This window comes from Ailuropoda melanoleuca, chromosome X, assembly GCF_002007445.2.
Source record: "Ailuropoda melanoleuca isolate Jingjing chromosome X, ASM200744v2, whole genome shotgun sequence".
Lineage (NCBI taxonomy): Eukaryota > Metazoa > Chordata > Mammalia > Carnivora > Ursidae > Ailuropoda > Ailuropoda melanoleuca.
Genome location: NC_048238.1, coordinates 32,786,566 through 32,813,414, shown reverse-complemented (window position 1 = coordinate 32,813,414; position 26,849 = coordinate 32,786,566). Strand labels below are relative to the sequence as shown.

Genomic DNA, 26,849 nt, shown 5'->3' with positions numbered 1-26,849 from the left:
TCTGTCACTTGGTCCAAATGACCAAGAAATGGTGCCTGCCTTACACTGTATTAGGGAAATAAAGAAGAATCCGATGGATGGATGTTTCCTCCTGAAACCCCTTGGGCGTCCATAGCTGGAAAGGGAGCCATTTGGATTTCTCATTCCACTCAATTTTTTACAAAAGGGAAATGTAATTTCTTAGAAAGAAATTGGGGTACCACTTGGAAGGGCTGTTGATCTATCACAAAACATATCTACCACATATGGAATATTGGTCCCATCCAAGTTATTTGGCCATTCTGAAAACAAGATTGTGGCTACTATAAAAAGGAAGCCACTCTAGTACTCCATATGCTGCCAGGATCTAGGTTTTGCTGATGCTTTCTTTGTAATGTTTCTTGTACCTGTGCCTTCTTCCCCATTCTTTGTATATTTCCCAAGCCTTATCATCTGTTGCATGAGCTACCCGTCCTTGGCTAGGATGCTTGGGATGCAGGTAAGAGAAAACCTTAGAGCTCGACTGATGTGAACAATAAGCACATTTATTACCACCTGTATCGAGCAGGTCAGAATTACAAGTAGGCTCCAGGCACCGTGGATCTGGGCTCTGGTTCTGTTTTCCTCGCAGTTCTCTTCATTTCCCCTTTATCCGTATTGGCTCCAGTCACAAGCTGGTTGTGAAATGGCTGACACATTCTAGGCATCACATCCATACATAACATCAACGGAAAGAGAGGAACTTCTCTTGTCTGTATGATGCTTTTAGGAATAGGGTGGATGCTGTGATGTGCTGCCTATATCCCTCTTCAGGATTGGAGGATTTCTTCTCCCAGCTGCTGGGAGTGTTTCCAGCCTACAGCCAGCAGCCCTTTTTGGAAATGCTCTTTGCAGATGAGAACTGCCTTATCCAAGTTCACCTTCCCTTCCTAGGAGTAGCCAATCTCCAATAACTATTTGTCACAAGTGTTTAAAGGCCCAGCCTCCTCACCCCAACTCAGAACAACCCTACAGGACCATCTTCAGAGTTCTTTGTTGTGTTGGCTGAGGTCTGCACTGAGACAATATCACAGCTGAACTTCTCCCTCTGCCCCGTCTTGTTGCCTTCTCTTTCATTCCACCGATGTGGATCCCAAGTGCATTCCTTTATGAACCTCCTGCACGTTCATTGTCATCTCAGAGCCTGCTTTTTGGGGAACATGATTTATAAGAAAAAGTAAAGAAATCTTTCTGATGTCCCCTCCCAACGTAATGTCCTACCGTTTCACATGCACGGCCATAAGTGGATCCCTGGGAGGCTGGCATGACTGGCTTAGGGCAAGGAGGATTTTCCTCTGGAGCAGGTGAAACTCAGTTCAGAGTCATTTTGAAGGCCACCTCACTCCCCTGTCCGGCAGCTGGCACTAGCTATTGGTTGAAGTCTCATCTGAGCTGTCAGGTGGTACGCCTGCATGTGAACTCTTCATGTGGCTTCTGCACAGCACAGTTGCTGGCTTCTAAGAATGAGAATCTAAAAAAAAAAAAAAACAGACAAAGCTGTATCACTTCCTATGACATAGCCTTGGTCACTTCTGCCATAGCCACAGACCCACCTTGACAAAGGGGAGAGAGTATAGAGCTCCTTTGGTGGGAGGAGTGTTCAATGTCACATTGTGAAGCACACGAGGGATGGAGGAAGTATTGTCACAGCCATCTTGATAAAAACACAGCGCATAAAACCGGCAGACTTCAACTTATCTACTAGGGAGCCTGGGAAAGCTTCCCTGAAGTTCCATTTAAGATACGATCTGAAAATAGGAGATGTTACCTAGAATAAGGAGTAGGAAAAGCAAGCAGAAGGGAAAGTATATGCAAAGGCCCTGAGGCAGAAAGGAACAGCACACAGACTGAAAGGTCAATGTGACTGCAGTCCTGAGAGTGACGGCAAGGGCAGTGAGCATTGAGACTGCGTAGGTCGGTGGGCTCCAGATCAGCAGAGCCTTGTATGCTGTGTCCGGCATGCTCTTTCATCTATGTGTACCAGTAATCCATCACAGAGTTTAAGCTGATGAGTGACAGTTTGTTCTGACTACGGCAAGCGGAGAGTATATTGAGGTTGTAGTAGAGACGGGAGCGGATGCAGGAGACCACTTAGAAAGTCACTGATAGGAATTCAGTTGAGAAGTGATGGAATGTAGCATGGGCCAAGTGGATGGCATAAGATGAAGCAGTATGGCTGGATTCAAGCGCCATAAGGGGGAAATCAACAGGACTTAGGGATCTGGGTAGGGTGGAGTGGAAGAAAGGAGTCAAGGATGAATAGTGGTGCCCGTTATAGAGCCATAAAATACTGGAGGACAACCAGCTTTGCAGGTTAGAAGACCTGAATCTGTTCAGTACATGTAGTGTTGGAGATGTATTTGAACAATCAAGAGAAGTTATATAGTAGGGTCAAGAACACATAGGGGAGTCTAAAGGTATAGATTTATGAGTTCTCAGTGTTTAGCTGGTGATTAAAGTTCTGAGTGTAGATGAGATCACTTAGGGAAAGAGCATAGAGATTTTCACAGAATGTAACATTTGGTGGCTGCCCAGAGATTGATGGGTGGCCAGAGACGAAGGAGCATCCAGAGCAGTTGGAAATATGATAGTGTGGTGTCCTAGAAGCTAAATATTATTAGTGTTACTAGAGGTGACAAGTCATCATTAGTGTTGAACGCTTTTGAGAAGTATACAAAGATGACTGAAACAGGTCTATTGATACAAACAACATGGAGGTCATGACCGCAGAAGGTAATTCAGAGGAGCAATGTGGCACCCAGATTGGAGCAGGTTGACAGAGGCAGAGTTTAGACAACGTTTTTGAAAGAGAAAGAAAGAGTTGAAGGAAAATGTGATGATATAACCATCGTGCAATAGCATGCATTTGAGAATAAGGTTTATGAAACATTAAGTTTCCTTGTACCAGATCAGACACTCAAGAGACACATCACTGGTGTATTCTCCTTTCAATGAGAAGGGAGCATGAGGCATGTGAGGAAAGTGCCTGTATCATATATGTTCCAAACAAACAGAAATTGGACCCACTCCAGCAAAGAGAGAGAAGGACCTGAGCAATGTGGGAAAGCTTCAAGCAGCCACCTAAAACATATTCATGTAGAATCCCAATGCGGATAGCTCAGAATCTCTTTTTAGCTTGGGTGTGTTCAACTCTTGTGGGCCTTCGTGCAAATCTTGTAACTTTTCCATGCATCAGCTTTTCTTTGGCTATTGACCAGGTTCAGAGAAAGGCTGATCCTTGAAAAGCACTCAGAACAAAAAGTCCAACAGGATTTGACTAAATGAAGCATTTGATTAGTTATCACTAATAGTATGATGCAACCCAGGAAGAACTATTAACTCATTGTTTCTAAACTTGGCTTGCTTTTATACTCGGCTGGAGCCCACAGAGCTCTGGCCAAACAGCACGGTTTCTGTGTGTGCTCTGGCCTCTCTGAGGACCTCACAACGAGCCAGGAACCCTCAGGATCCAGGAGAGGTCTTTAGGAAAAGAGGAGAAAGGGCATGGTTGCAAGCACAGGGAGAGGCAGCCTGTCCTGTCCACACACAGACAGGGGTGGATGTCAGCTGTTCTTGCAGCTGGAAGCCCTTCTTGAGTCTCGAAGGCTAATTTTCCAGTCTGTGTCCTCACGGGGATGCTGACCTTTGGGTTGATTATAAGATAGAAAATGAAAGCTTTCCCTCTGTTCCAACACATCCTTCTTTGACTCGAAACATGTGACGAGGCTGTTACCTCCCGCAGATGCTTTCTGGATGAATCAGCATTCTAAAGGACAGAAACCCCAGGATGTGCCAACATCAACAGAATCAGCAGGGATTAACGAGAGTGGGGAAACAGTTGAGTGGGTGCAGCCTTCAGGAAGGGGTCGGTTGTACCACCTTCAAGGTTGGCAGCCCGAGAATCGTGTTGGGAATAAAGGGTGAAGGGGCCCGAACTACTTCTGCAGAGTCTTGAACATATCCCGCTGGGCCAAGGACTGGGGTCTTCTTCAGGAAATCGGTATCGAATTGGTTGGAAGCCTATCTCTGAGGATGGTCTCTATACAAAACACATCCCAGTCTCGCGTGAGTTAACACTGCTTTTCAGATGAATAGCCTCTGGGACAGAAAGTGATTGTTTCCTCATTACCACATTGGAGTCTTCCTGCCTGGCAAGTGTGCTGGCCTCCTGCTTCTCTGCTCCAAGGGGAGAGTAATGCCACAAACCACATTCCAACCCAAGGAGAGGGCTTTGAGGTTATGGGAGCTCAATCCGTATAGGAAAGAGGCGATGCCACAGGATCTAACTGATGTTTCCTCACTTGGTTGCATTTTCTGTCAGCCTCTAGTCCTGGGTCACGTTCCTTTGGATATATTTCCACAGGTCCTATCTGGCAAGAGGGAAAAAACCAAAAAAGGTCTTCCCCTCCGAGACTCAGATGACCCCTGTCAAGATCCATGAGCTGCTGTTTGCTATGGCTTCCCTCCCTTGCCCCTGTTCCACTTGTATATCCTCCTTTTCCTTTTCTTCCTCCTCCCCCCCCCCCCCCCCCCCGCCCCGGTGTCCTCGAGGCATTCGTCCACTGCACCGCCTTCAGCTTCCACCTCCAGGCAAGCACGTCAAATCTCTACCCCCTTCTTCACCTCTCCTGCGGCATTTCCCTTCATCTTAGCGGAAGCCATCTCCACACGGTCCTTCCACCCTCGCTGGCGCCATCTTAGCACGTTCGAAACTCGCCTTATTTTCCCGCCACACCGGCTCCGCACCTGTGTCGGGGTGCGCCCACCTAGGGAAGCGGAGTCCGCGGGGGAGCTGAATTGCGAAAGGCCGGGACGGATGGGTTCCCGGAGGTCGCTCTTAGGCGACTGTGGGAGCTCGCTAAGCGGGCTCCGTGCGGCCATCGTCTGTGAGTCTGACGCTGGAGATCGAGCTTCACGGAGGGGGCGGTAGAGAAGGCAAGCTGTGCGGGGAGGCGGGGAGACCACGGGCCGACTGGAAGCCCGCGGGGGAGGGATGTGACCTGAGTCAGCTCGGGGGGGGCCTCGGCCCTTGGCGGTGAGGGCATCGGGCGGAAGCCGGGCCCTTTATCACAGAGCTCAGCCCGCGCCGGGCCCAGGGGTCCGCCGGGGCCGAGGGAGGATCGGGGGAAGGCGGGACCCGGCCGGCCCAGCCGCTGCTTCACGCCCACGAGGTAAGTCAGCATACCGGCAAGGGGAGAACCAGGAGGTGGCCACTCCTTCCCTTCCAGCCTCCCGATTCCCCGAGAATGTCCCTTGTGACAGACCCTAACTGTAAACAAACAAGAGAGTGAATTCTGGGAAACGTGGCCCAGCCTAGCCAAGCTGACTCACTTCAAAGCCATCAGCAGCCAGCCCTCGTCAACTTAGCATCCGTACACATCGCCTTAAGGTACTCTCCGTCTCTGCGGAAGGACCGTATCCAAGCCCTACTTCCGCACAGCATTAGACAACTTTTAAAAAAAAAAAAAAGGTAACTTTTTCCCCAGGAGAGAATGCAAGGTTCCATCTTTGTCCTCGGGTGATGTTAATCCTTTTCCAAGCTGTTCACATTCTTCCGTTGATATCGTATAACTTAACAAGCTATTAAGTTAAAGTGAAGGGTTACTTATATGTCTTGTGTGAGATGAGAAGGGGATGCCAAAGAAAAACAAAACTATCCGGTTAACGTATCCACAGAGATCTCTGTTAAACTAAGGAAGGAGTATTCCTAAGTATTACGGTCCTCGTCTCGGCGCTGGCCACCGGCCCTCGGTGCTCTTCATCACTCGCCTCTTCCTATACGCTCGCATTGCAAATGCTTTTTGCTGGCAGTAGGCACCTCAGCTGCTGCTCGCTGCTCTTTGCTTGGTGGGTGGAGCGACACCAGCTTTCATTCGTGAAGGCTCCTGGGATACTGGCAGCCTGGCATGAATTGGGTTGTTGTAGTTTTCTGTCTAATCATAGGAGAAGTAAACCTGGAGGATTTCCTGCTTTCTAGATGTTCTCCTCATACCCATTGTGTGGTCATAGCAACACGATTTCCTCCTGACCATCAGGATCGATCACCCCAGCCAGGTAGTCACCCCCATCTCTGCTATTCATTCAGTGGCACGGGGCACCCTGAGTGCCCAGGCGGTGGTCTCAACTTCCCTTTCAGTGGGGTCATTGTTGGACCCCTTGGGAAGGAATTCCTCTCTTTGGAACTAAGACCCCTAGACCCGCAGAGCCTACGCATTGTCACAGGGATGAGAAGTAACATTTTGCTAATGGATCACTGGAGGGAACGGTAAATAGTTCCCTTCCCGTTTTCACCCCTGTACTCATGGATGGGTGAATGTTGGTTATGGGATAACAGCATCATATATTAGAGCTGACTCAAAGCACGTGCAGCATCCAGGAGGACCTTGGCCAGCCCTGAAGTACACTTAGCTGGTGCGTTTACTGTGTCTTCGAAAGGGCACTCTATTTCTAGCAAGCCGCTTCAGGCTGATGGGGACATGGTAAGACCAGCTAGTTCCATGAGCGTGCGCCCATTGCCTCCCTCCATTTGCTGTGAAGAGAGTCCCTTGACGGGAAGCAATACTTGCAGAGTACCTCGACGGCACATAAGGGATTCTATAGGACCGTGGGATGGTGATTTTGGCAGAACCATGTGGACGGGGAAGGAAAATCCATATCCCCTGTGTCTGCTCACATAATCAGGTGGACTAGTCAAAGTCCCACCTCCCAGGTGGATTGCCCCTCAACACAGCCCCTCAGAGCTGTCAGAGAGTAGGGGTGCGGTGCATGCCATGGTCCACTGCCGTCTCTGGTGGGACTGACGTGCCATGCACAACTCTCTGAGGCTTTTCTTCCTCAGTCACCTGGTCCTAGGGAATGCTCCATGAGGCCCGAGATGGAGGCTGGAAGAGAGAAGGTAATGGAGCAAAAGTAGGTGCCATGTGCCTTTGGGCCCCTTCCTAATGAACCTTACTTGTGCCTTCTGGGCCTACTCAAGCCTGACTACACCATCACTTCTGTTTGATGAGGGGGTGCTGCTTTGCACACCCAACTTTATGGCTTGGCCAGTTGGACAGCACTCAGTTCGCGACAGCTCGGATTCCATGGAAACTTGGTGACCCGTGGTCAAGCCTTCAGTCTCTCACAATGCCCAGTAGCAGGCCAGCGTTGTTTCTGGAAATGGGAGTAGTAATCCCGAAGAGATGGGAGGGACTTACTACAAAATTTTAAGGGTCATGTTTCGCTTCATCCAGAAGAGCTTGCCAGAGACTTCAAGATGCTTCCCTATCTGCCACTGCCACCTCGAGTGTCGCTACGTCTCCTGGGTCCTATGGCCCCAGAGGCAGAGTGGCTTGCACAGCGGTGTCTTTTGGCTTTCTGAGTCCCACTCGAAGCTAGCATTTCCCAGGGCCCGTTCATACAGCACCTAACCAAAGAGGGATTCTTTCAACCGGGCTTGTTTTCACATTTTTTGAGCAATCCTGGTTGGCCTGCCTGGGACCTGTGCTTGCCCCTCTAGTTACAGAGGCTCGGGGATTAAGTTCTACTCCTGACCCGATCTGATTCCTGTAACCACACCTATGACCCAGATTTGGAGTGGCCGTGCCTGAAAGCCCCTCTCCCCCCTCCCCAGACCATGTGAGCAGTTCCCCAAATGAGGTTTTTCTGGGAATTAATCATCAGGACATGGGAGGGAAATGCCCTTCCCTGAGGTGAGATAAGGCTCTGGTGAAGTCCTCCCCCTCATAGAGCGGCCCATTTGTGTGGAGAGGCCTCTGGGCCTCTTTCAGAATGATTGCTCTCCCCGGCTCCCTGGCAGAGCAGGCGGGGTCTCTCTTGGACTTTCATCATGAAAACCTGGTAGGCTTCTTGGAGGTAAAGGCCAGAACACTGTGGGAGCCCGTGCTGTGCCTCAGCCCCAGGAGTTACTCGCGCTCCTAACAGGCCACACTCAGCTCCCGGCAGTTTTTCTAAATTGCCATTTATGTGTTCCTACCAATTTATGGCCCCCAAGTGTCTTCTGCTCCAGGTAAGCCCATCTCTGCCAGGACTGTGGGGATATGCCTGTCTTTCTGGATAGCGATGGGTGACAATTTGCCTTGAAAACCCAGTTCTTTGTTGGGTCCAAGAAAAGGGATTGATTTTTCTGCTTGCCCAGCTTTTTCTGGTTGTCAAGACAGCAATGATGACTTCCTAGTGTGTGGCAAGCGAACCCGAAAGCCATTAGTTACCTTTTTAAGTCTCAATTCTCGGTATCACCTCCTGTTCCTACTTTCTAAAAGCATTTCCCTCAAATCTCTTACTGAATATGGCAAATAAATATTTTTCTAAAATTGCTTTTCCTTCTTTTGGTAGCTTATTATTTTTATAAAAGAGATGGTTTCCTTTGAATCTTTAGAGCAGACATATTTCCTTTCCCGTATGCTACAGATATTTTTCATCCCCTAGAGCTTGTGTTGTTTCATTCTGAATATTTATCTTAGAAAGAGAAGAAATCTTTTGAAGCCAGGGGATTGTAAACAGATACTATTCTTGGACCGGCCTTAGCTTTTTGATCTTGACCTCGAGCATTCTCACTTTAACCCTCTGCGATCTGGATATTTAATAGATACCAGTCAGCAAAAGTACCGGCCCAATGCACCCTATCTTTCTGGAATTCCTTTAGCGGGATTCCAAGAGACTGAGATCAAATCTCCTTGTCCTTGTCTTGAGTTCCCAGAAACCTGGAGTGTCTGCTATAGTCTGTAGTTCGTATGGGAGCAGTAGGTAAAAAGCTAAATCCACTATCACTCTGCTATCCAAAGTGTGGTCCCCAGAGCTGTGCTGCTCTCTGGCTTTTTTTTTTTTTTTCATTTTGTTTTTCTAGTGAGTCCTTTTTAGTGATTTTACAAAAGCATTGATCAATGATTGGAAATTTGGTTTTTTAAAGATTTTTTTATTCATTTATTTGAGAGTGAGAGCAGAGAGTGTGAGAGAGAACACGAGTGGTGGGGGAGGAGCAGAGGGAGAGGGAGAAGCAGGCTCCCCACTTAGCAGGGAGCCTGATGCGGGGCTGGATCCCAGGACCCTGGGATCATGACCTGAGTGGAAGGCAGATGCTTAACCGACTGAGCCACCCAGGTGCCCTGGGAAATTTTGTTTTATTTTATTTTTTGGATTGGACATTTAAAAATAATAGTCCTTTACTTACAGATGGTCTGGGAAGCATTGACACAGACTGCTTCACTTGGAGTGGCTCCTTGACGTTGGGAAATGCCAATCCATTTCCTAAGGTACAGTGAGCCACCAACTTTCCCCTCAAACTGTGGGCCCTTTACTCTGAAAGGAGGTGGAAAGGGAAGAGAAGAACTGGTTTGAAAGCCTAGGAGGACCAGGGAGTGTGGGGGAAATGGCGGGGGCACGGGCAGGGAAGGGCCTTGACTGCTGTCCTCAGGAAATCTCTGTCCTGCAGTGGGGAGGTGGCCGGCAGGTTCTCCTTCACTGGTCTCAGTTGAAAAACGCAAGGCAGAAAGTGGGGGCGAATCCTGGGAATCCTCTTCCTTCTCCACTGTGGGTCATTCTGCTATGACTCCGGAGAAGACTGTGGTGGTTAAGCCAAGCTCCTTACCACTGCACAGAGTGGAAAGACACCTCCACACCCCTGCCGGGCTTTGATGTCTGTGTTCTCTTCTCCTCTGGCACCTTGCCCAGCACTCAGGAATGCTTCGGCAGACAGAATAGGCACTGTCAGCATGGCCCTGAGGGGCCCGGGAAATCTTTCTTAGTTTGGAAGCAACTAGATTGCGCTCTCATGGGTGTTCCCATGAAGGCATTTTCCCCTCCTCTGTATCTGTGTGCTTGGTTTTTGAGAGCTAATGCAGGACGCCATGTTTATCCTTATGCACGGTTCAGCGTCCATACAGCATTCATGCCCATAGAGATGTTTGGAACCTGCTTCTTGCCTGCCTGTCTTGGTGTCTCACACCAATGTCTTTTTTCAATTCATTGATTGTTAACGTGAAGCAGGACAGGAATGGGATCGAAGCTCTGTGGCACTCCCTGAGTGACTTCTCTTCCTGTTTCCATCAACTCATTACCCCATCTTCTGGGTTCAGTTGTTTGACAAATTTATTCATCTGCGTAACCGTTCTATTGTGTAGCATGATATTGTGGGATGAACTGATAACCTCTTTCCCTCCCCTTCCTCTGCTTTAACCCCTTGTATCAGAGAGAGACCTGGAATGATAGTAATAGTGATGGGGTGTCTGGCTCAGTCCGTAGAGAATGCAAATCTTGATCTTTGGGTCGTGGGTTCAAGCCCCACACTGGGTGTGGAGCCTACTTAAAAAAATAATAATAGTAGTAATAGTAATAATAATAAAATCTGATTGGAGTTTGCTTTAAAGCAGCAAAGAGAAAACCTTTTTTTTTTACCATAAAACTTGGTATAATGTTATTTTTAAGTTTAATTCCAGTATAGTTAATGTACAGTGTTATATTAGTTTCAGGGGTACGATATAGTGATTCAACACTTCTGTACATTACTCAGTGCTCATCAGGACAAGTACACTCTTTAATACCCTTCACCTATTTCACCCATTCCCCCCACCTTCGTCCCTTCTGGTAGCCATCTGTTTGTTCTCTATAGTTCAGAGTCTGTTTTTTGGTTTGTCTCTTTTTTTTCCTTGTTCATTTGTTTTGTTTTTTTAAATTCCACATATGAGAGAAATCATACGGTATTTGTCTTTCTCTGACTGGCTTATTTCATATAGCATTATACACACAAAGAGAAAAACTCTTAACCCGGAGAGTGGTATTTGTTATAATCCAGCCGAACTCAGGTGCTAGGAGAGAGCCAGGGGTTCCTTCTCAGCCCAATAATAGTACTTAGGCTGGTTTTTGTGAGAAGAGCTTGCTTCAGAGGTGAGATAGTAAAGGAAGGCCCCGGACAGACTAACCCAGACCTGGAATTTGGGGTGCAAATACACCTCTGTTCATGAGCCTAGAACAGTTGTTCTCAACTGGGGGCAAACTTTCCCTTAGGGGACATGTGACGACGTCTTGCAGTTTTTCATTGTCATGACTTGGAAAATGAGGTGTTTTACTGGCGACTAGGTAGAGAAACGATGGCCTAGAATTTAGCCCATTCTAAAACCTGCCCCACTGAACGTGGGGGAACAAAAATATGCATCTGTTCAAACTCCAGGCCACTTCCCTAAAGATTCTAGTCTCATTGGTCTGGGGTCCAGCGCTGTTATGGTGTTTTAATGAAATGCCAACCCCTCCCCCCGCCCTTTGTGTTTGGGCAGGTTTGAGAACCACGCCTAGGTGTGGCCAGTCTGGTCTGACAGAGGCCATAGATGAGGCTGATCTCCATCATTTTCTTGTGACTTGGGGTTGTTGAAGGGTTATTGGCTCCTTGAGGAGGGAGCAGCTGTGAAGAATCTCACAGGAGATGGAGAAAAAGCACCTCCCTCCCCTGGCCCTAGAGAGGATAAGATGGAAGTTCAAGTCAGGGACTTTTGTGAGGATTGGGATAAAAGAATTCAAAAACCTTCTAGTTGGTTGTCCTCAGGGCCCTTAGCCTAGCTAGTGGACCACACTGGTGGCAAGGAGAAAGTTGCCCTTCCACAATGTATCTGGCCCTTGCCAAGGCACAGGGTTCCCTGACCCAGAGGTGGCTGGATTTCCACTCCAACTTGCCTCTTCCTCCAGGCACCTTTGCACAGTGCACAACCTGATGCAGCGGCCCTGATTGCAATTTGCCTTAGCTAAGACCTCTTTGGGGCAGTAAAGGAGCCAGGTGCTGGCTTGTGGGTTCAAAACAAAAAACAAAAACCAAAAACAAAACAAAACAAAAACATTTGGGAAAGCCTCCAGGAAGAAACCAGATCCATCCTGCAGGCAGCCTAGAAACTCTATCCTGTGCCAGGCCACAGGGTCGAAGCTTTGGGCTGGTCCTGGTGTCCTTGGAGGTGGTCGAGAACAACCCAGGAAATGGAGAAATCGGGTTGCAGGAAACTACAACAGCTGCATTCCCAATGAGTGAGACGGAACTTTCTGTGCCTTGTGCTCGTCCATCAGCCGACCCTGGAAAGAGAACCTCAAGCCCCGTTCCAAACCCCCAAGCCCCCCAAACCGCAGCTCAGCAGCCACCCAGTCCAGCCCTTGATTCATTCCCTTACAAAAGAGAAACCAAAAAGCTGTAGTATGGACTTTGATGCCGGCAGAGCCACACACCTAACTTCAAATCCCCTCCCTGTCCATAATGGTGAACTGGGCAAGTTTCCAAGCCTTGGTGTCTTCTTGGGTAAAATGAGCATAATAGTACCGAACTTGAGACGTGGTCGTGAGGGTCAGATCAGCGAACGTGGCCGTTAATAGCCAATCGGTGGACCCGATCGGTTGTCCCTTCACACAGAATGACTCACGCGGCTGTTTGCACAAATGACAGCGTGGGGGCCCGGGATCTGGGAGGAGGTTGGGCACCAGCGTGTGTATTAATAGGGGTGAGCGGAATCGGAGAGCAGGAAGATATTTGGGATCATCCGATGTGCTCGGAAACGCCCCTGGCGCTCTCTGGCCCTGGGGGGCCAGCCCCGCTTCCAGAAGAAGCGCTGGCACCAAAGGAGCGGTTGGGACGGAGCCCCGGACCGCACCAGCGTCCCGGGGAGGCGGAGGAAGGAGGGCAGGCCCCAGGCGAGAAGGAGGGAGGAAGGGATAGCGGCGAGAGGAGGAGTTTAACAGCTCAGCTTCTCCCGCTTGCCGCGCAGCCCCTCGGCCCCGTCTGTCTCCTCCGCCCCCTGAAGGCGCGCACTGCAGCGCCGCCGAGCCGGAGCCGAGCTGAGCCCAGCGGAGCGAGCGCCGCGCGCGCCATGGGCAGCCCCGCACTCCGGGCCGCGCTGCTGCCGCCGCTGCTGTTGCTGCTGCTGCTGCGGGTCCCGCCAAGCCGTGCCTTCCCAGGTAGGTCCAGAGGCGGGGCGCCCTTTGTCTGCCGGGGACTCGACTTTGGCGGCCCCAGGGAGGGGGTGGCGCGCGGCGGACTCGCGTCTGGGCGCCGGGAGGGGAGAGCCAGCTGTCAGCCCGGTTCTGGGCGCCGCGGGCCGCGGACCCAATGCGTCTGCGCTGCCAGGGGCCCGAACCGACCCACGTTGGCGCCCGAGGCCACGAAGGGAACTTTGACGGCGGGCTAGTTTCTCCCCACCTGGAGTTGTGCCTGTCACGGGGTGGCGCACGGCCGAGGCCCAGGAGGGGAGGGGGACCCGCAGCTTGTCCTGGAAGGAGCCCCTACCCGCTCCCCCTGGAGGGCCCGGGCCACCCCGGGAGCTGCGGGGCACGCGCCACGGGAGAGCGGCTCCCTTGGACGGCACGGGCTGGGGCCTCTCCCGCATCCCCCAACCCCCCCTGCTGGGGATTCCGAGAAAGCCTGCGCCTCTGGAACAGAGGTGCCAGCGGAGAGTGGTGATTTTTGGCGTGTGCTCCGTTAGCCCCAGGGAAACGGGACTACACACGCGGGGCTCTGTAAGGCAGGCTTCTTGTTGGGGGGCGTGGTCTCTAGCATCTAAGGGGCCTCTGGTATTTATTCGGGGCTCTCTTGGTGTTGACAAAACCTTTGGAGTTGTCCTTTATAAAAGCTCCAGCTAACTCCCTCATCTGGGAGTCTTAGGTTAGCAGAGAGCTTCAGGGGAGCAGGACAACATGGAGGCACCACTGTCCCCCTGGAATGGAGAAGACATCCAGGGGCACATTTTAATTTAGTGCTAATGGGAAGGTGAGCGACGTGGACTTTCGGGCGTGCAGACATCTGGCTTTGCGTTCAAACACTGTGGGCAGTTTAAATCGGGGGTCCGAGGGGGTCCGAGGAATAAACCTACCAAGTTCTGGGTGAAGGACAGCGGGCGGTGGAGGTTTCCAGATAGTGTGCTCCGGAGATGTACGGAAGGCTGCTGGAAATACTCCGCACATCCCCCAAATGAATGAGTGAATCAAACACAGTGCAAAGTGACACACAGGAACATTTACGTTTTGAGCTGTTGGTAGGAACTGATTCAGGGCAAAGTAGAAAGGAGACTTCATCCTCTGCCCCAGGCAAGTGCAATTCCCATGCTGCCCGCTCCCCTTTAGCAGGAGATGGGGTGCAATGAACCTAGAGGGGGAGGGGGCGTCAGTACTGGACAGGGAGCAGGAGAGAAGTTGGGAAGCTAGAGGCAGCCTTTCACGCTGAAGTGGGAGGCATCTCTGAGCTGCCTGTACATCTGCTGGGGCCTTTCTCAGCCAAGGGGCCTCTTCTCTTTTTCCATCTGAAATCCCTCTGCTCTCCTTTCTCCCAACTTCTACCCTTATATAGTGTAGCTTGCTGCCAGGGCCCAGGCATTCACAGGAAAATAGTTTTGCCAGTTTGGGCACTCCTCTCGGTCTTTGGGGGACTGCCCCTGGTAATTCTGCCAGCCAGCAGGCTCCCCCCAGTTTGGCACCTCTCAGTGGGGTCTCTCAGGAAATGTGCTCTGCTGGGCCTGTTGAATCCAAAGGAGGAGATTTCTGTCCAAGCCAGAGGTTTGGGAAGGCTGGGGAGGGGAGACTCTCTAGGCCAGTGGGTCCTGAGGCAAATCACATCAGCTGAATTCACCCTAAGTGCTGGGTGACAGAGAGGCTTTGCAGATCATTTCAGAGGCACTGTCTTAGCAAGTGGACATTTTGTCACCAGTAAGAGAGAAGGTAAGAGGCCTGGAATCAGGAACCTTTGAAAGAGGGAGGTGGGGATGAAGGGCCCCATCACTCCTACCACCATTATATAACTGTCTGAGATTTAATAGCAAATCTGTCAGAGTGAGAGTAAATCATTCCCACTCCTAGAAGGTCTCTGGAGTTCTTCCATCTTTGAATTTGATGCAGCTTTTCTGGCCGTCTGATTCATTCTTTGCAGCCTAGGAAAGACACAGTGTCTACAAAAATCCACATGAAATGTATGGAAAGTTCATAGCAAAGTTGTTTGTGTTTGTGTTTGTATGGCTTTACAAGATAAAAAGGTTTTATTCTGTTCTTTTTGGGGCTTTTTTGAGGTATAGTTGCCATAACATGTTAGTTTCAGGTGTATAACATAATGACTTGCTATTTATATACATTGTGAAATGATCACTACAAGAAGTCTAGTTACCATCAGTCACCATATGTAGTTATAATTCTTTTTCTTGTGATGAAGACTTGGAAGATTCACTCTGAGTAACTTTCAAATATGTGATACAGTATTAGTAACTGTAATCACCATGCTGTACATTATTACATCCCCACGGCTTATTTATTTTGTAACTGGAAGTTTATACCTTTTGACCATCTTTGCCCATTTTGCCCATCCCCCGTCCCCCCCCACACCCCCGGCTTTGTAACCACCAGTCTATTCTCTATATCTACGAGCTTGGGGGTTTTTGTTTGTTTTGTTTTTCAGGTTCTACATACAAGTGAGATCATATGGTGATTTATCTTTCTATCTGAATTACTTCACTTAGCATAATGCCCTCAAAGTTCCATGTTGTCAATTGCAAATGGCAAGATTCCATTATTTTTTATGGCTGAATAGTATTGCTGTGTGTGTGTGTGTGTGTGTGTGTGTGTGTGTGTGTACACCACATCTCTCTATGCATTCATCTATCAGTGAACACTTAGGTTGCTTCCATATCTTGGCTATTGTAAATAATGCTGCAATGAGCATGGGCTGCAGATATCTTTTTGAGTTAATGTTTTTGTTTTCTTTGGATAAATACCCAGAAGCGGAATAAATGCTAGATCACAGGGTAGCTCTATGTTTAACTTTTTGAGGCACCTCCATACTGTTTTCCAGAGTGGCTGCACCAGCCTGCATTCCCACCAACAGTGTCAGAGGGTTCCCTCCTCTCCACATCCTGGCCAACACTTGTTATTTCTTGTCTTTTTGATGATAGCTCTTCTAACAGGTGTGAGGGGATAGCTCATTGTGGTTTTGATTTGCAGTTCCGTTTTTATTCTGTACTTAAATGAAGTCTTGAAACCTCATTTAGATCTGAGCGTTCGGAGGTTCAGTCCACCCGCTCCTGCAGGCAAGGCTGAAGACAAAGAAGAATGAGCCCCGCGGGCACTAAGAAAGGCTCTTTGAATCTTACGCCTGGAGAAAACTGGTGAACTCTCTCGTGGTTTCACCAGTCAGGAAAACCTAAGGAGGTTTGCTCAAAGCCCAACCAGACCACATTGGCCAAAGCAGTCCCCAAAGTGCCACCTTTGTAGATAAGTATTAGGAACTGAACACCTGGCCCAGGATCTACAATTAAAGTCTCTCCAGGAGCAGGCTAAGCCAGAAATTTCTATTTGGAGTTAAAACATGTAAGGAGCTGACAAAATTCCTCTTCATGAAAAAGGGGGGAATAAAAAGCGGGGAGTGCTGGGGAGAGCAGGACATTTTCATCTAGCATTTTCTTCACCAAGAACACTTGCAGTCCAGTATGTTGCTGTTACTGCTTCTCATTTAACAGATTTCTGAGCCCGCACACCAGAAACCATCCTTCAAACACTGTCTTCAAACCTTCCCACCTCATCAGTCTTCACACCGCAATTGAACTATAGCCCCTCTCTTTTCAATGATTGCTAGAACATTCTCACTTTTAGTCTCCCTCATTCTAATTCGTTCTACTTTCTCTGGCCAGATACTGGTCTTTTAAGTACAACCACTTTTATCACATTACTGTCCTACTCAAAAACCGAGAGCACCAGCTCCCTGTCCTCTTTCAACGTTAACTGGAAAGTTCTCTGTTTTCAGGGGACTACACAATTGCTTCCAGCCTAAATTTTCACTCTTTCTCTCCTGGTTTCCTAAAATGTGGCTGAAACAGACTACCTGCTTTTGCAGAGCTTGAATCACATTTTCCCCCTTCTTAGCGATTGCTACTTCCTGCACTTGGCATTCCTCCCCCCATCCCCTCAACTCCAGCCACCTGTCTCCCCAAATTCTGCCCATTCTCCAATGACACCGTCTCTTGGATGAAATTTTTCCTTGATCCCTCAAATGGGAAGCTTCTGCCTTCCTTTAAACACCCATGACGCTTCATGTTTCCCTTGTGGTGTTTAGGACATGTGTCATACAGTACAATAATTTACACACTCTTGTATACTTCTAGATTCTGAGCTCTGGAAGGCAGGCGTTACTATGTCTTCCCCTTTATATTTCTCATGGTGCCTAGCCGAGCACCTGGAGCCAAGTGGGTATTTGTGCTGATCAAGTTAATAGCCCTATAATTTGGCTGATGGGCCACTGGAAAGAAAGGAGCCCAGATAAATGGTGCACAGGCAAACAGGGCTTTGTGCCACCATGAATCTCCATGCATAGGGACTGCGGCTTGCTGGCTATAGAGGTTGCTTTTTAAATCCATGAACACCCTCTGTTTAAGCAATAACCTTCTCTGTTGGGGGCTGTAAGGCGGGAGACTTACTGCAGCCACAAGCTGGAGCGTACATTTATTATTTTTGTTGGCCACTTTGCTACAGCCCCTTCCAAAGTGGTTGAATGGTTTCCTTAGTGAACGCAAATATGTGCGCTACATCAATTCCCCTTTCAGAGAACGCGGCTAAAATGGGTAATTGAAAGTGAAGATTGAGTTTAAACAGAAGAAGGTTTCCTTTTGCCAGGCTATAACATAGTATGAACTTATGGCAGCCAAGTTATGATGAATACCCAGGTGAAAGATGCACTTCCAGCCGAGCAGTGTGAATGAGTTCCAGTTCCTGGGGAGTCTCTCCAGCCAGTCCCTTCGATCCGTTGACCATCGTGTGAGTTCTTGACTGTCAGCTTTTATGGGCCATTGTTTATTGGGAGACTTTTTTTATTATTATTATTATTATTTTTTAATTTATTCGACAGAGATAGAGACAGCCAGCAAGAGAGGGAACACAAGCAGGGGGAGTGGGAGAGGAAGAAGCAGGCTCATAATGGAGGAGCCTGATGTGGGGCTTGATCCCATAACGCCGGGATCACGCCCTAAGCCGAAGGCAGACGCTTAACCGCTGTGCCACCCAGGCGCCCCTATTGGGAGACTTTTAAGCCCGAACTCTTTTCTCTTGGATATTTGAAAGTAGTTCTGAAAAAGAATCCGTTTCTGTCTTTTCTAATGAAAACTGGGCTCTTCCCAGAGACTTTTTCAAGTGGACACCGAATGATGGCGTGCTTGGGACAACGGGGTGAAGAAGGTGGGGGAATTCCTTCTCTTGGTGCTTTCTGTCTGACGGGGAAGTAGACACCGGCTTATGTATGGGGAAAAACGTTGTAGCAGGGGCCTGTCAACGGGCCCTGGGAGCCTAGACTGCAGCCATGCAGGAGCGCTGGGCCTGGATATTGGAGAATGACATTGATGGATGGCTGATGCCCGTGACAGCAACCCCACAGGCCCAAGGAAGGTTAACAGAGGGGGTCTGGGTGCTTCTCTAAGAACATTTGGAAATTGGAAACAAAAATCCGCGTGGGTGTTCTTTTTCTGGGGAGAAGGCCCTTATCCCAGCTCAGAACCACTCACTCTCGCTAGATGATCCTCATGAATTCCGTGAGCAAGCTGCCCTTAACGGGCGCAAAAATCCACATACGAGGTAAGATGAAATTGTCAGAGTAGGAAAACTTCGATGAACCGACGAGCAGGTGGTCTCTCGGGTTACGACCAGGGGTACGTCTCCTCGTCCTCACTTAAAAAGCAACACCCAACCAAGCAGGCATAATCATAGATCGTAATCGCCTGCGGGCCTGAGCTGACATGTCCTTGTACCCCTCCCTTAGCACAGCGTCTGCGACCTAGAGGAGGGTCTTTAGTCAATATTTGTGGATTAAAGAACTAAAATAATCACAGTAGAGAACAAGGGTTCTGTTTCACATATCCCTGCAGGATTTAACTGGAATTTCCAAGAGCATAATTCCCAGAGAAATAGGAATGCAAGACAGCAAAATGTCAGAGGAAATTTGCACTGCCCTGAACAGGAGACCCCTCCAGACAGGCGACGAGTCAGGGCACAGTTAATGGCTGAGGCTCTTGGATTTCACATCCCCCTGAGACGCTATTCTGGGACACTTAGAAACTCCCAGGAGTCCCAGGGGCAGGATTTTCAGATCCAGGTTCACGGCTAAAGCTTGCGCAAGAGAAAAGTCATTGGTAGCATTGCTAAGCTCCCAAGTTTTCCAGATGCTAATTGGTTTCACCTGGATCTTACGGTTCGCATGGCGCACTCGAGTCAGAAACCTCTGGAGTGCTCATTCCTGAGCTGCATGATTCACTCACCCGTAATCCTTAGCTCATACTGGATGCCTCTTTCTGCATTGTTCTCCAGGGAGAAGATAAATGGGCTTGGACCTAATGGCTTGGATTATCCTGGAGGTTTGGGGTTGTAAATTGAGTATATTGGTTTTAAAACTTTTTTATGAGTAATAGTCAGACAAATCCAAACATGGAATTGGGGGCAGACTTTCTGCCTGGGCCTTGAAATATCATTGCTCGCTTTCTCCTGCCCAGCTCGCTCTTACCGTGACCTGTAGTGTGATGGGTCACAGGTACCGGCAGCTGGTTTCTCCTCTCCTGTCGCTGGCTGTTGGCTGCATCCACCCAGTTGTGCCTCTTGAGTGTCTGTCTCTCCAGTGCTGATTGCTCCCTGGGACCCTCTGACCAATGACTCTGGCCGGCCACTTACTGTGTGGGTGGCTGAGCTGAATGACCCTGCCAGATCCAGGGATCCAGGAATGTTCAAAAACACTGGTTAAATTAGGGCCACAAAGCAAAGACTGAGCCAAGGTTTGGCAGGCCCATTGTGGAGTGGTGAGGAAGTGGTGGCGTGGCCACGTCCCCCACCTTCTGAGCCTCTGCCCCCAGACTGGCTGTTCCATATAGGAACTCTGACAGACTTGTTGCCACTGACTCAGCATTTGTCAGACAAAGGCTCTGATTCCTTTAAATATCCAGTGTTGAAATCCTGTTTCCACTTAGAATTTCATTTAGCTTTCCAAGGGGTGGAATCATATTGTTTCCCCATTAGTTACTCATGGATCTGAGGCCTCCGGCCATGTGAGCCGGTCCTGGGGTCTCCCGTTCGTTTCATGTCCTCATGGCCACTCTCAGTGTGTCTGTGGAGTGAGATCTGCCAGGAAGAACGCCTCTGGCCAGTCCTGACCCTGCTGGGTGTCTCAGGCTCTGTCTAGATTCCCAGAGGAGTTTCCCATCCACATCCAGGCTCCCCGGCATGGGCCACCTAATCTAGAGAACTGTGGAATATCCTACTGGGAGGGCCTGAGACGTAAGTCCTGGTGTCTTAGTGATGAGCCTTAGTGAGGCTCAGTGAGTTGAAGGGGTTTGTCTGGGGATGACCTAGGGCATTAGAAGCGCAGCTGGCTTTAGAGCTAAGTGGTAGCTCCGGAATTCCCATCACTCTCCCCCGGGCTTGCACTGAGTTCGGTTTTTGAGTGGCCACCACGTGTGAGGCACCATGCCGGGCACCGGGGAGGGGGGCAGGCCGGAGTCAGTCACACCGCATGCACTTGCAGAGCCCATGTCCCTGTGTATTCAACGTGGTTGTGTCTATCGACACTTGGCTGCCATGGCAAGCTCACACACCTGGGTCTGACTGCATGTTCCTCAAGGGCTGTGGGTCCCGGAGGCTCCTTTTCTCCACCACTTGCTCTCCAACTGATAGGTCACCATATTCTTAACAGCTTTATTGAGGTATAATTTGCAGCCCATGCCATTCACCCATTGAAACCAACGAGGTGATTTTTAGTCTGTTCACAGAGTTGTGTATCCATCACCACAATTTTAGAACATTTTCATTATCCCCGAAAGAAACCCTATGCCCCTTAGCCATCAAGCCATCGCTCCCACCCCCGACCCCCAAGCTCTAGGCAGCCATTCAGCTGTTTTCTGTCTCTACACATTTGCCTATTCAATACATTCTGTATCAGTGGAATTGTGCAATATTTGTCCTTTTGTGCCTGTCTTCTTTCATTGAGCAAAACGTCTTCAAGATTCATCTGTGTTGAGGCAAGTATCACTACTTGATTCCTTTGTATGGTTGAAGTTTATTCCACTTCATGGGTAGACCACATTTTATCCATTCATCAGTTGATGATCTTTTGCGTTTCCACTTTTTGATCATTATGAGTAATGCAATAAACATTCTGGTAAGTTTCTGTGTGGGCATACAGTTTCATTTCTCTTGGATAGATACCTAGACGATTTTCCAAAACGACTGCACCCTTGTCCATTCCCACCAGCGGCATGTGGTGGTTCCAGCTTCTCCACACCCTCAGCCAGTCTTGATATTATCTGTCATTTTGATTAAGTGGTATCATTTTAGCTCAGGTCGTTAACACCTTCCACTCAAGGACTGAGTGAGAAAGTAGTGTCTGTTCTGCCAACCACCGCAGGGTAATGATGAGAGTCACCTATGGCTGCCTGGCACCCTTTCACTGCTGGCTGCAGGGACACTGCCGGTCATCGGGCATCCTTGGGTGCTTTAGAAGGGAAATGAGAAGGAAATGCCTTCTGTGAGTATGGGGGCACCGGGCTTGGTCAGGAGACAGACTTTGGGCTCATTAGGAAAAAGATGGAGGCAGACCCAGGACTCGAGATCGAAGAGTGGTGGGCAGGATGATTTGAGACCACGCGGGCTCTTTTGGTGGGTGTGATGGTGTAGGCAGTTTCCTGAACAACCTTATGCGTGTTGGTCCTGGATGTCAGTGGCTCACCCCATGTGGAACCTGCCATAATCTTTCACGGCTTGTGACTGTTTAAAAAGAGAACAAAACAAAACAAAAAATGTGCTCACATGTGGGCCGCATCCTGGCATGTGTGAATCCTGGGATCCCCTGGGAGGGGGTCAGACGCGCCAAAGCTGGGGCCCGCGGAGACCTACAAAATCAGCACGTGCATTCGAATAAGATCCCTCCACCCATCCGTATTCATGGTGAAATTTCAGAAGTACGGGTGTGATGAATGAGTTCAGCCCTTTGCCAAGCCAGGGCGGCTTGCCTGTTTCTGTGGGCCACACAATAGCTCCCCTCCCCTACTCCCCCCTTTCCTGTGGGCTTTGCCTTCATCATGGTCGCTAGACTTCCTTTCCGAAGTTCCCGACATTCCAGAGATAAGCCTGCAACAGCCTTTAGGTCTCTACTCCCTCTTCCAACTCCAAAACAAACCCAACCCTGAGGGGACCTTGACTCCGTGTCCTTTTCAGCACACCCCCCGCCGAACCTCCAACAGCAACAGAGCCATCTTCAGTGATCGGTGGCAGGGGCCTTGCATGGCTCTGCTCTGCAGTGAATTTGTCCCTTAGAAATAACTTCAGCTCCTTAAGAAAGCCACACGAGTGTGGTCAGGCCTCCCCCACCCCTCCAGTGAGACCCTGTGACTGAGAATTGCCATCACGGGGACTACACATCTTTGTCCTAGAAACTGATGCCCCTGGGGTGAGGGAGGAGGCAGCCCTGTTGGGGGGGTGCAATACCAGTGGGGAAGTCAGAAGAGCACATGCTGCCCCTCACACTCAGCAACTCCCCCAGCCCCACAAATTGGGCAAGTCAGGAAGACCGAACTAGTAACAGCAATAAAAAGGGAGCCTCCCACCTTTTTTGAGGGGGGGGGGTGGGCTCCATATTCTGCTTTGGCAGATCTGCGCTGGGGACTAGGAATCCAGGGCAGGGATCTCCAAAGTCAGTCTGGGCAGGCCAAATAGGGCCCACTGCCTGGTTTTGTATGACCAGTGAGTTAAGAATGGTTTTTCAGTTTTAAAATGGTTGGAGAAGTCAGAAGAATAATATTTTCTAACACAGAAAAATTCTATGAGATTCAGATATCTGTGTCACTGGATCACAGCCCTGCTCATCCATTTGGGTACTATCTGTGGCTACTTGGTGATACCATGGTAGGGTTGAGTAGTTGTGACACAGACCACCTGGCCTGCAAAGCTGAAAGTTTTGATTGTCTGGCCCTTTACGGAAAAAGTCTGCCACTCCTGAACTAGGGCCTTGCTATTCCAGGTATGGACTGAGAACCAGAGTCATCTGGGAGCTTTAGAGAACTCTAGAATCTCAAACCCCTCCTCAGACCTATGAAATCAGAACTTACCTTTTAACAAACTCCTAGGTGTTTGGGGCTGCTTGCCATTCACTGTGAGGCTCAGCTCAGGACTCATCTTGGCCTTTGGTCAGGGGTCTTTTAAGAGATACTGGCCTGAGTGCTCTAACTAGCACCGTGTGCTGTTACTGTCAATTCATGTGACAGGTAACTGGGTGTCTCGTTATGTGTTTGAGGCTTGGTCACCTCTCAGACCCTCTAGAAACGAGGACCCTGTTTATTCTTGCCAATTCTTGGCCAAGACCTGGTATCCTAATTCAAAGCTGGAGACGGACTGGCCTTTGCTAGCTGCTGACAGACTTCCTTGTTGCTGGTACATTTCTGGGCGTCTTTCCAGACCTGCTGCCCTGCCAGGACCTTGCTATGTGGCATGGCCTGCAACCCTCCATGGGCCCCTTACCTGGGTCCTGAGGGCTTGACTCGGACAATCTGTCTTTTGCCGGGTGCTGTTCTTTTAGGAGCCTGTAATCTTTCAACTGGTCAGGACCATCCCTAGTAGAACATTTCTAAAACTGGCTTCCTTGAAGCACTGCTTCCTGGGGAGGTTCATAGATATATTCTAGGGGCCGCAGAATGCCTTGTAGTTGGGAAAAGCGGGTTTAAGTAGCTTGCTTTCTTGCAGGACTGCTCTGGGTCCCTGATATGCTAATGACCTTGTTACCCTCAGGGAGAGGACCAGGAAGGCTCCAGAAAGACCACAGACCAGCAGGGGCAGCACCACCTGAGAACTTCTTCAATGTGTAAATTCTCAGGCTGCACCCCAGAGCTACTGAACCTGGTTGTGAGGGAAGGTGGGCCCAGCAATCTGTGTTTTAACAAACCTTCCAGGTGATCCTGATGCTTGTGCAAAGTGTCAGAGCCATTGGTGTGGTCATTTCCAAATTGTCTCACATTTGTTTTTGTGTTTTTTTATTTTTTTATTGAAGTACAATTAACATACAGTGTTATGTTAGTCACATGTGTACAACATAATGATTCAACAATTCACATTTGTTTTTAAAGGGAACTGTGTTTTTAGTTCCTGGACAGGACGTTTGAGAACATGACATTGAATTTCTTAAAGTTGATGGCAGTGCCCACTGCAAGCTCAAGGGGGAGAAAAAAGAAAAAAAACCCAAACCTTTGGGTAGCAACATCAGTCCCACATCTGCCTCACTAAGCAGTTGTATGCATACTTGCTTAATAGAAGTTTCTTCCAGTTGGAAGCCACCAAGTTTTGGCTGGTGCGAACATGTGTTCTTTAAAATGTGTTTTTGTGTATTAAAATGTGAAGAAAGCCGGGAACAGCCCTTGAGATCTATTTCTCTCCTCTCTGCACACTGCCCCTTCTAGGATGCTCTTTTTTCCCCTTCTGAAGAATTTCCTCATGCAAATCCTACCCCATCTTTCCAGACCAGTCAAGTCCAGTTGGCTTTTGCTGGTGCCCTTGTGCACAGCGAGTGACCCTTCTCTCCACGGGAACGCCCTGGGAAGCCTTCAAATCTGAGGGCATGGCCTCTACCCAGGCAGCGTCTCTAAGCACAGGACAGCTGGCTATGCCTTCTCAGCACTCAGCCTACCGCCTCACCTTCCAGAGCTTTCTCCTTTGCCTTTCGCTGTCAGGGCCAGTGGTGTCACAGCTGCGGGCCTGTGGATGGACGCTTTTCGTTTTTTGCTATCAGAGTGTTTGTAAATGCTGTGTTGTGTCTGAGTTTGAAAATGCTAGTGACACTGAGGCTAGAAGGGGAGGGGAGAGGGGCCGCTAAGTTCTCTTGCCCAGACTTTTGCTCTTTGTTTATATGGAGGTGAGGCCTCAAGAGCGCGAGAGCTGACGTGGAGGGGTGGGTCCTTGACTTGCTTTTACCTTCTGCACAGAACTGTAAAGAAGCAGAATCACCTCGCTGCCAGGCAACAGAGGCAGTTTGATGGCCCCCGACGGTGAATGCGGTGCCAGGGCGAACGCTCCTCCGGCCCGAGTCTGCTGAGCGTGCCATGCGGCTCTGACGCCATGTGAGCTCGGCCAGTGCCTCAGCCTGTGGCCTCCTGCTGACGGCCTCCTGCTGACGGCCTTCCCACCACCTGCACCCCTTCTTGCATTTTGCATGTGTTTCAGTTGAGCCCCGAGGAGGCCCACTGAGCCTTTGGGGGACCATCTGCCATTGCTTTTGTGCCGCTGTCTGGTTTCACTTTAAAGGCCAGACCTCTTAATTGTGTGTCGGCGTCGAATGTGCGTGGTCAGCCTCCAGGGCCTCAGGGAGGCTCCTTGGTGGGAACAGGAGTTGCCGTTTGTTGAGGGCCCCTGCTTCTGGCCGACCTCAGAATCAGGGGCCCGTCTTTCCCCTGTTTCTCCTCTCTTCCAGCTTTAGGTGGGGGGCAAGGCCACCCTTTGGCTCTTTATGATATGAAACGCTAGAAGAATAAACTGACAAAAATACATTCTTTTTCCCTCGAATGAGAGTCATGCCTTCCTTTATAAAGTTATCCTTTTAGGCTGCTTTTTATTAGCTGTGTAAAATATGACCACCCTGAAAATTTCCCAAGCCACATGCCGTCTTCATTGTCTTTGCTAATGAAAGGCGGAGTTCCTGGGGACCGTGGGCACGCCATCCTCTCTGCCGAACGTCTTCCCTTTGGGGTTTTGTGTGGAAGAGTTTGAATACAGGAGGGAATATTCTCTCAGGAGAGGTAGCTGTAGAAGCAAGGCTGTCTCTGAGCTCCTGTGTGGCGGGGATCGCTCTTTCGCCAGCCCCCTGCCTTAGCACTTGTATATTTTTTTTCTGGAGGAAATAAAGTTAGAACGGATAGTTAAGAGTAGCCTGAATGGGGAAGGAAGTTATATAGGCTGGTGTTTGGGTGCAAGAGAGGGAGGAAGTGTCCCTGGTAGGATGGAGCCCTAGTTGCCCACAGCAGTGGCCCAGCCAGTGGTGCCCTTACTGCCTTCCCTCCCTTCTCCCCCTTCCCCGGCTCTCTTCCCCAGCCCCGTCATGGTGCTTCCTGGGATCTCCTCCCAGATGAGCTACCTGCACCTTATCTTAGAGTCTGCTTTGGGGGAGACTCACACAAACAATGTCGAAGCTGGAACTTAACCCAAGATTTTAGGTTCTGATTCCAAGTTCTCTCTACTGCAGAATTCATGCCTGCCAGACAGAACTGTCTAGGTCAGTAAGTGAACCATAAGGCAGACTTTCATGAGGAAGCTTGGGAAGTGTTTCAGTCATCCATTGCTCTGTAAGAAACCATCCTGAACTCGAGTGGCTTAAAACAAGCACCACCACTTATTTGCTTATGATTCTGCAATTTGGCAGGGCTTAGTGGGGGTGGCTCCTTTCTGCTCCACATGCTGTTGACTGGGGAAGCTTATTTGGGGCTGGAGGACCCAAGATGGCTCCATTCACATGTCTGGCACTTCCTCTGGGATGACTGGAATGGCCGAGATGGCCGGGACTCCCTTTCTACCTTTTTGCAGTCTCCTGTTCTCTACATCTTCTCTGTCTTTCCGTGTTGCCTTCCTCTCCAGCAGAGTAAATGGATTTATTGCCATGCACATAGCTTCTCGAGGGATGAAAGCCAGAGCTGCCGGGACTCTTAAGGCCTCGGCACAGAACTGTCACAGCCTCACTCTTGTCACATTCTACTTGTTAAAGCAACTCACAAAGCAGGCCGAGGTGGTGGCGAGAGTGGGTAGATGCCAGTTCTTGAAATGGGAAGGGGGGGGTATCATCATGTGTAGAGTGGGGGGGATCGGTAGGTTTGGTTTGAAAGAGCATATTGGAG

The 26,849-nt window shown here is 49.5% G+C and overlaps 1 protein-coding gene across 8 annotated transcripts in view; it reads left to right on the top strand.

Annotated features, from left to right (window-relative positions):
• The window catches only part of LOC100471251 (sushi repeat-containing protein SRPX), a 199,410-nt gene that overhangs the window by 76,637 nt on the left and 95,924 nt on the right, over nucleotides 1-26,849 (top strand). For 7 of the 8 annotated variants that reach the window (XM_034648737.1, XM_034648735.1, XM_034648736.1 and 4 more), the window contains one exon: nucleotides 12,750-12,939. In XM_034648737.1, the coding sequence (XP_034504628.1) occupies nucleotides 12,750-12,939 (190 nt within the window). Of the gene's footprint in view, nucleotides 1-4,035; nucleotides 4,084-12,749; nucleotides 12,940-26,849 lie in introns of those variants that run through there. The other variant, XM_034648745.1, reaches the window with a different exon arrangement.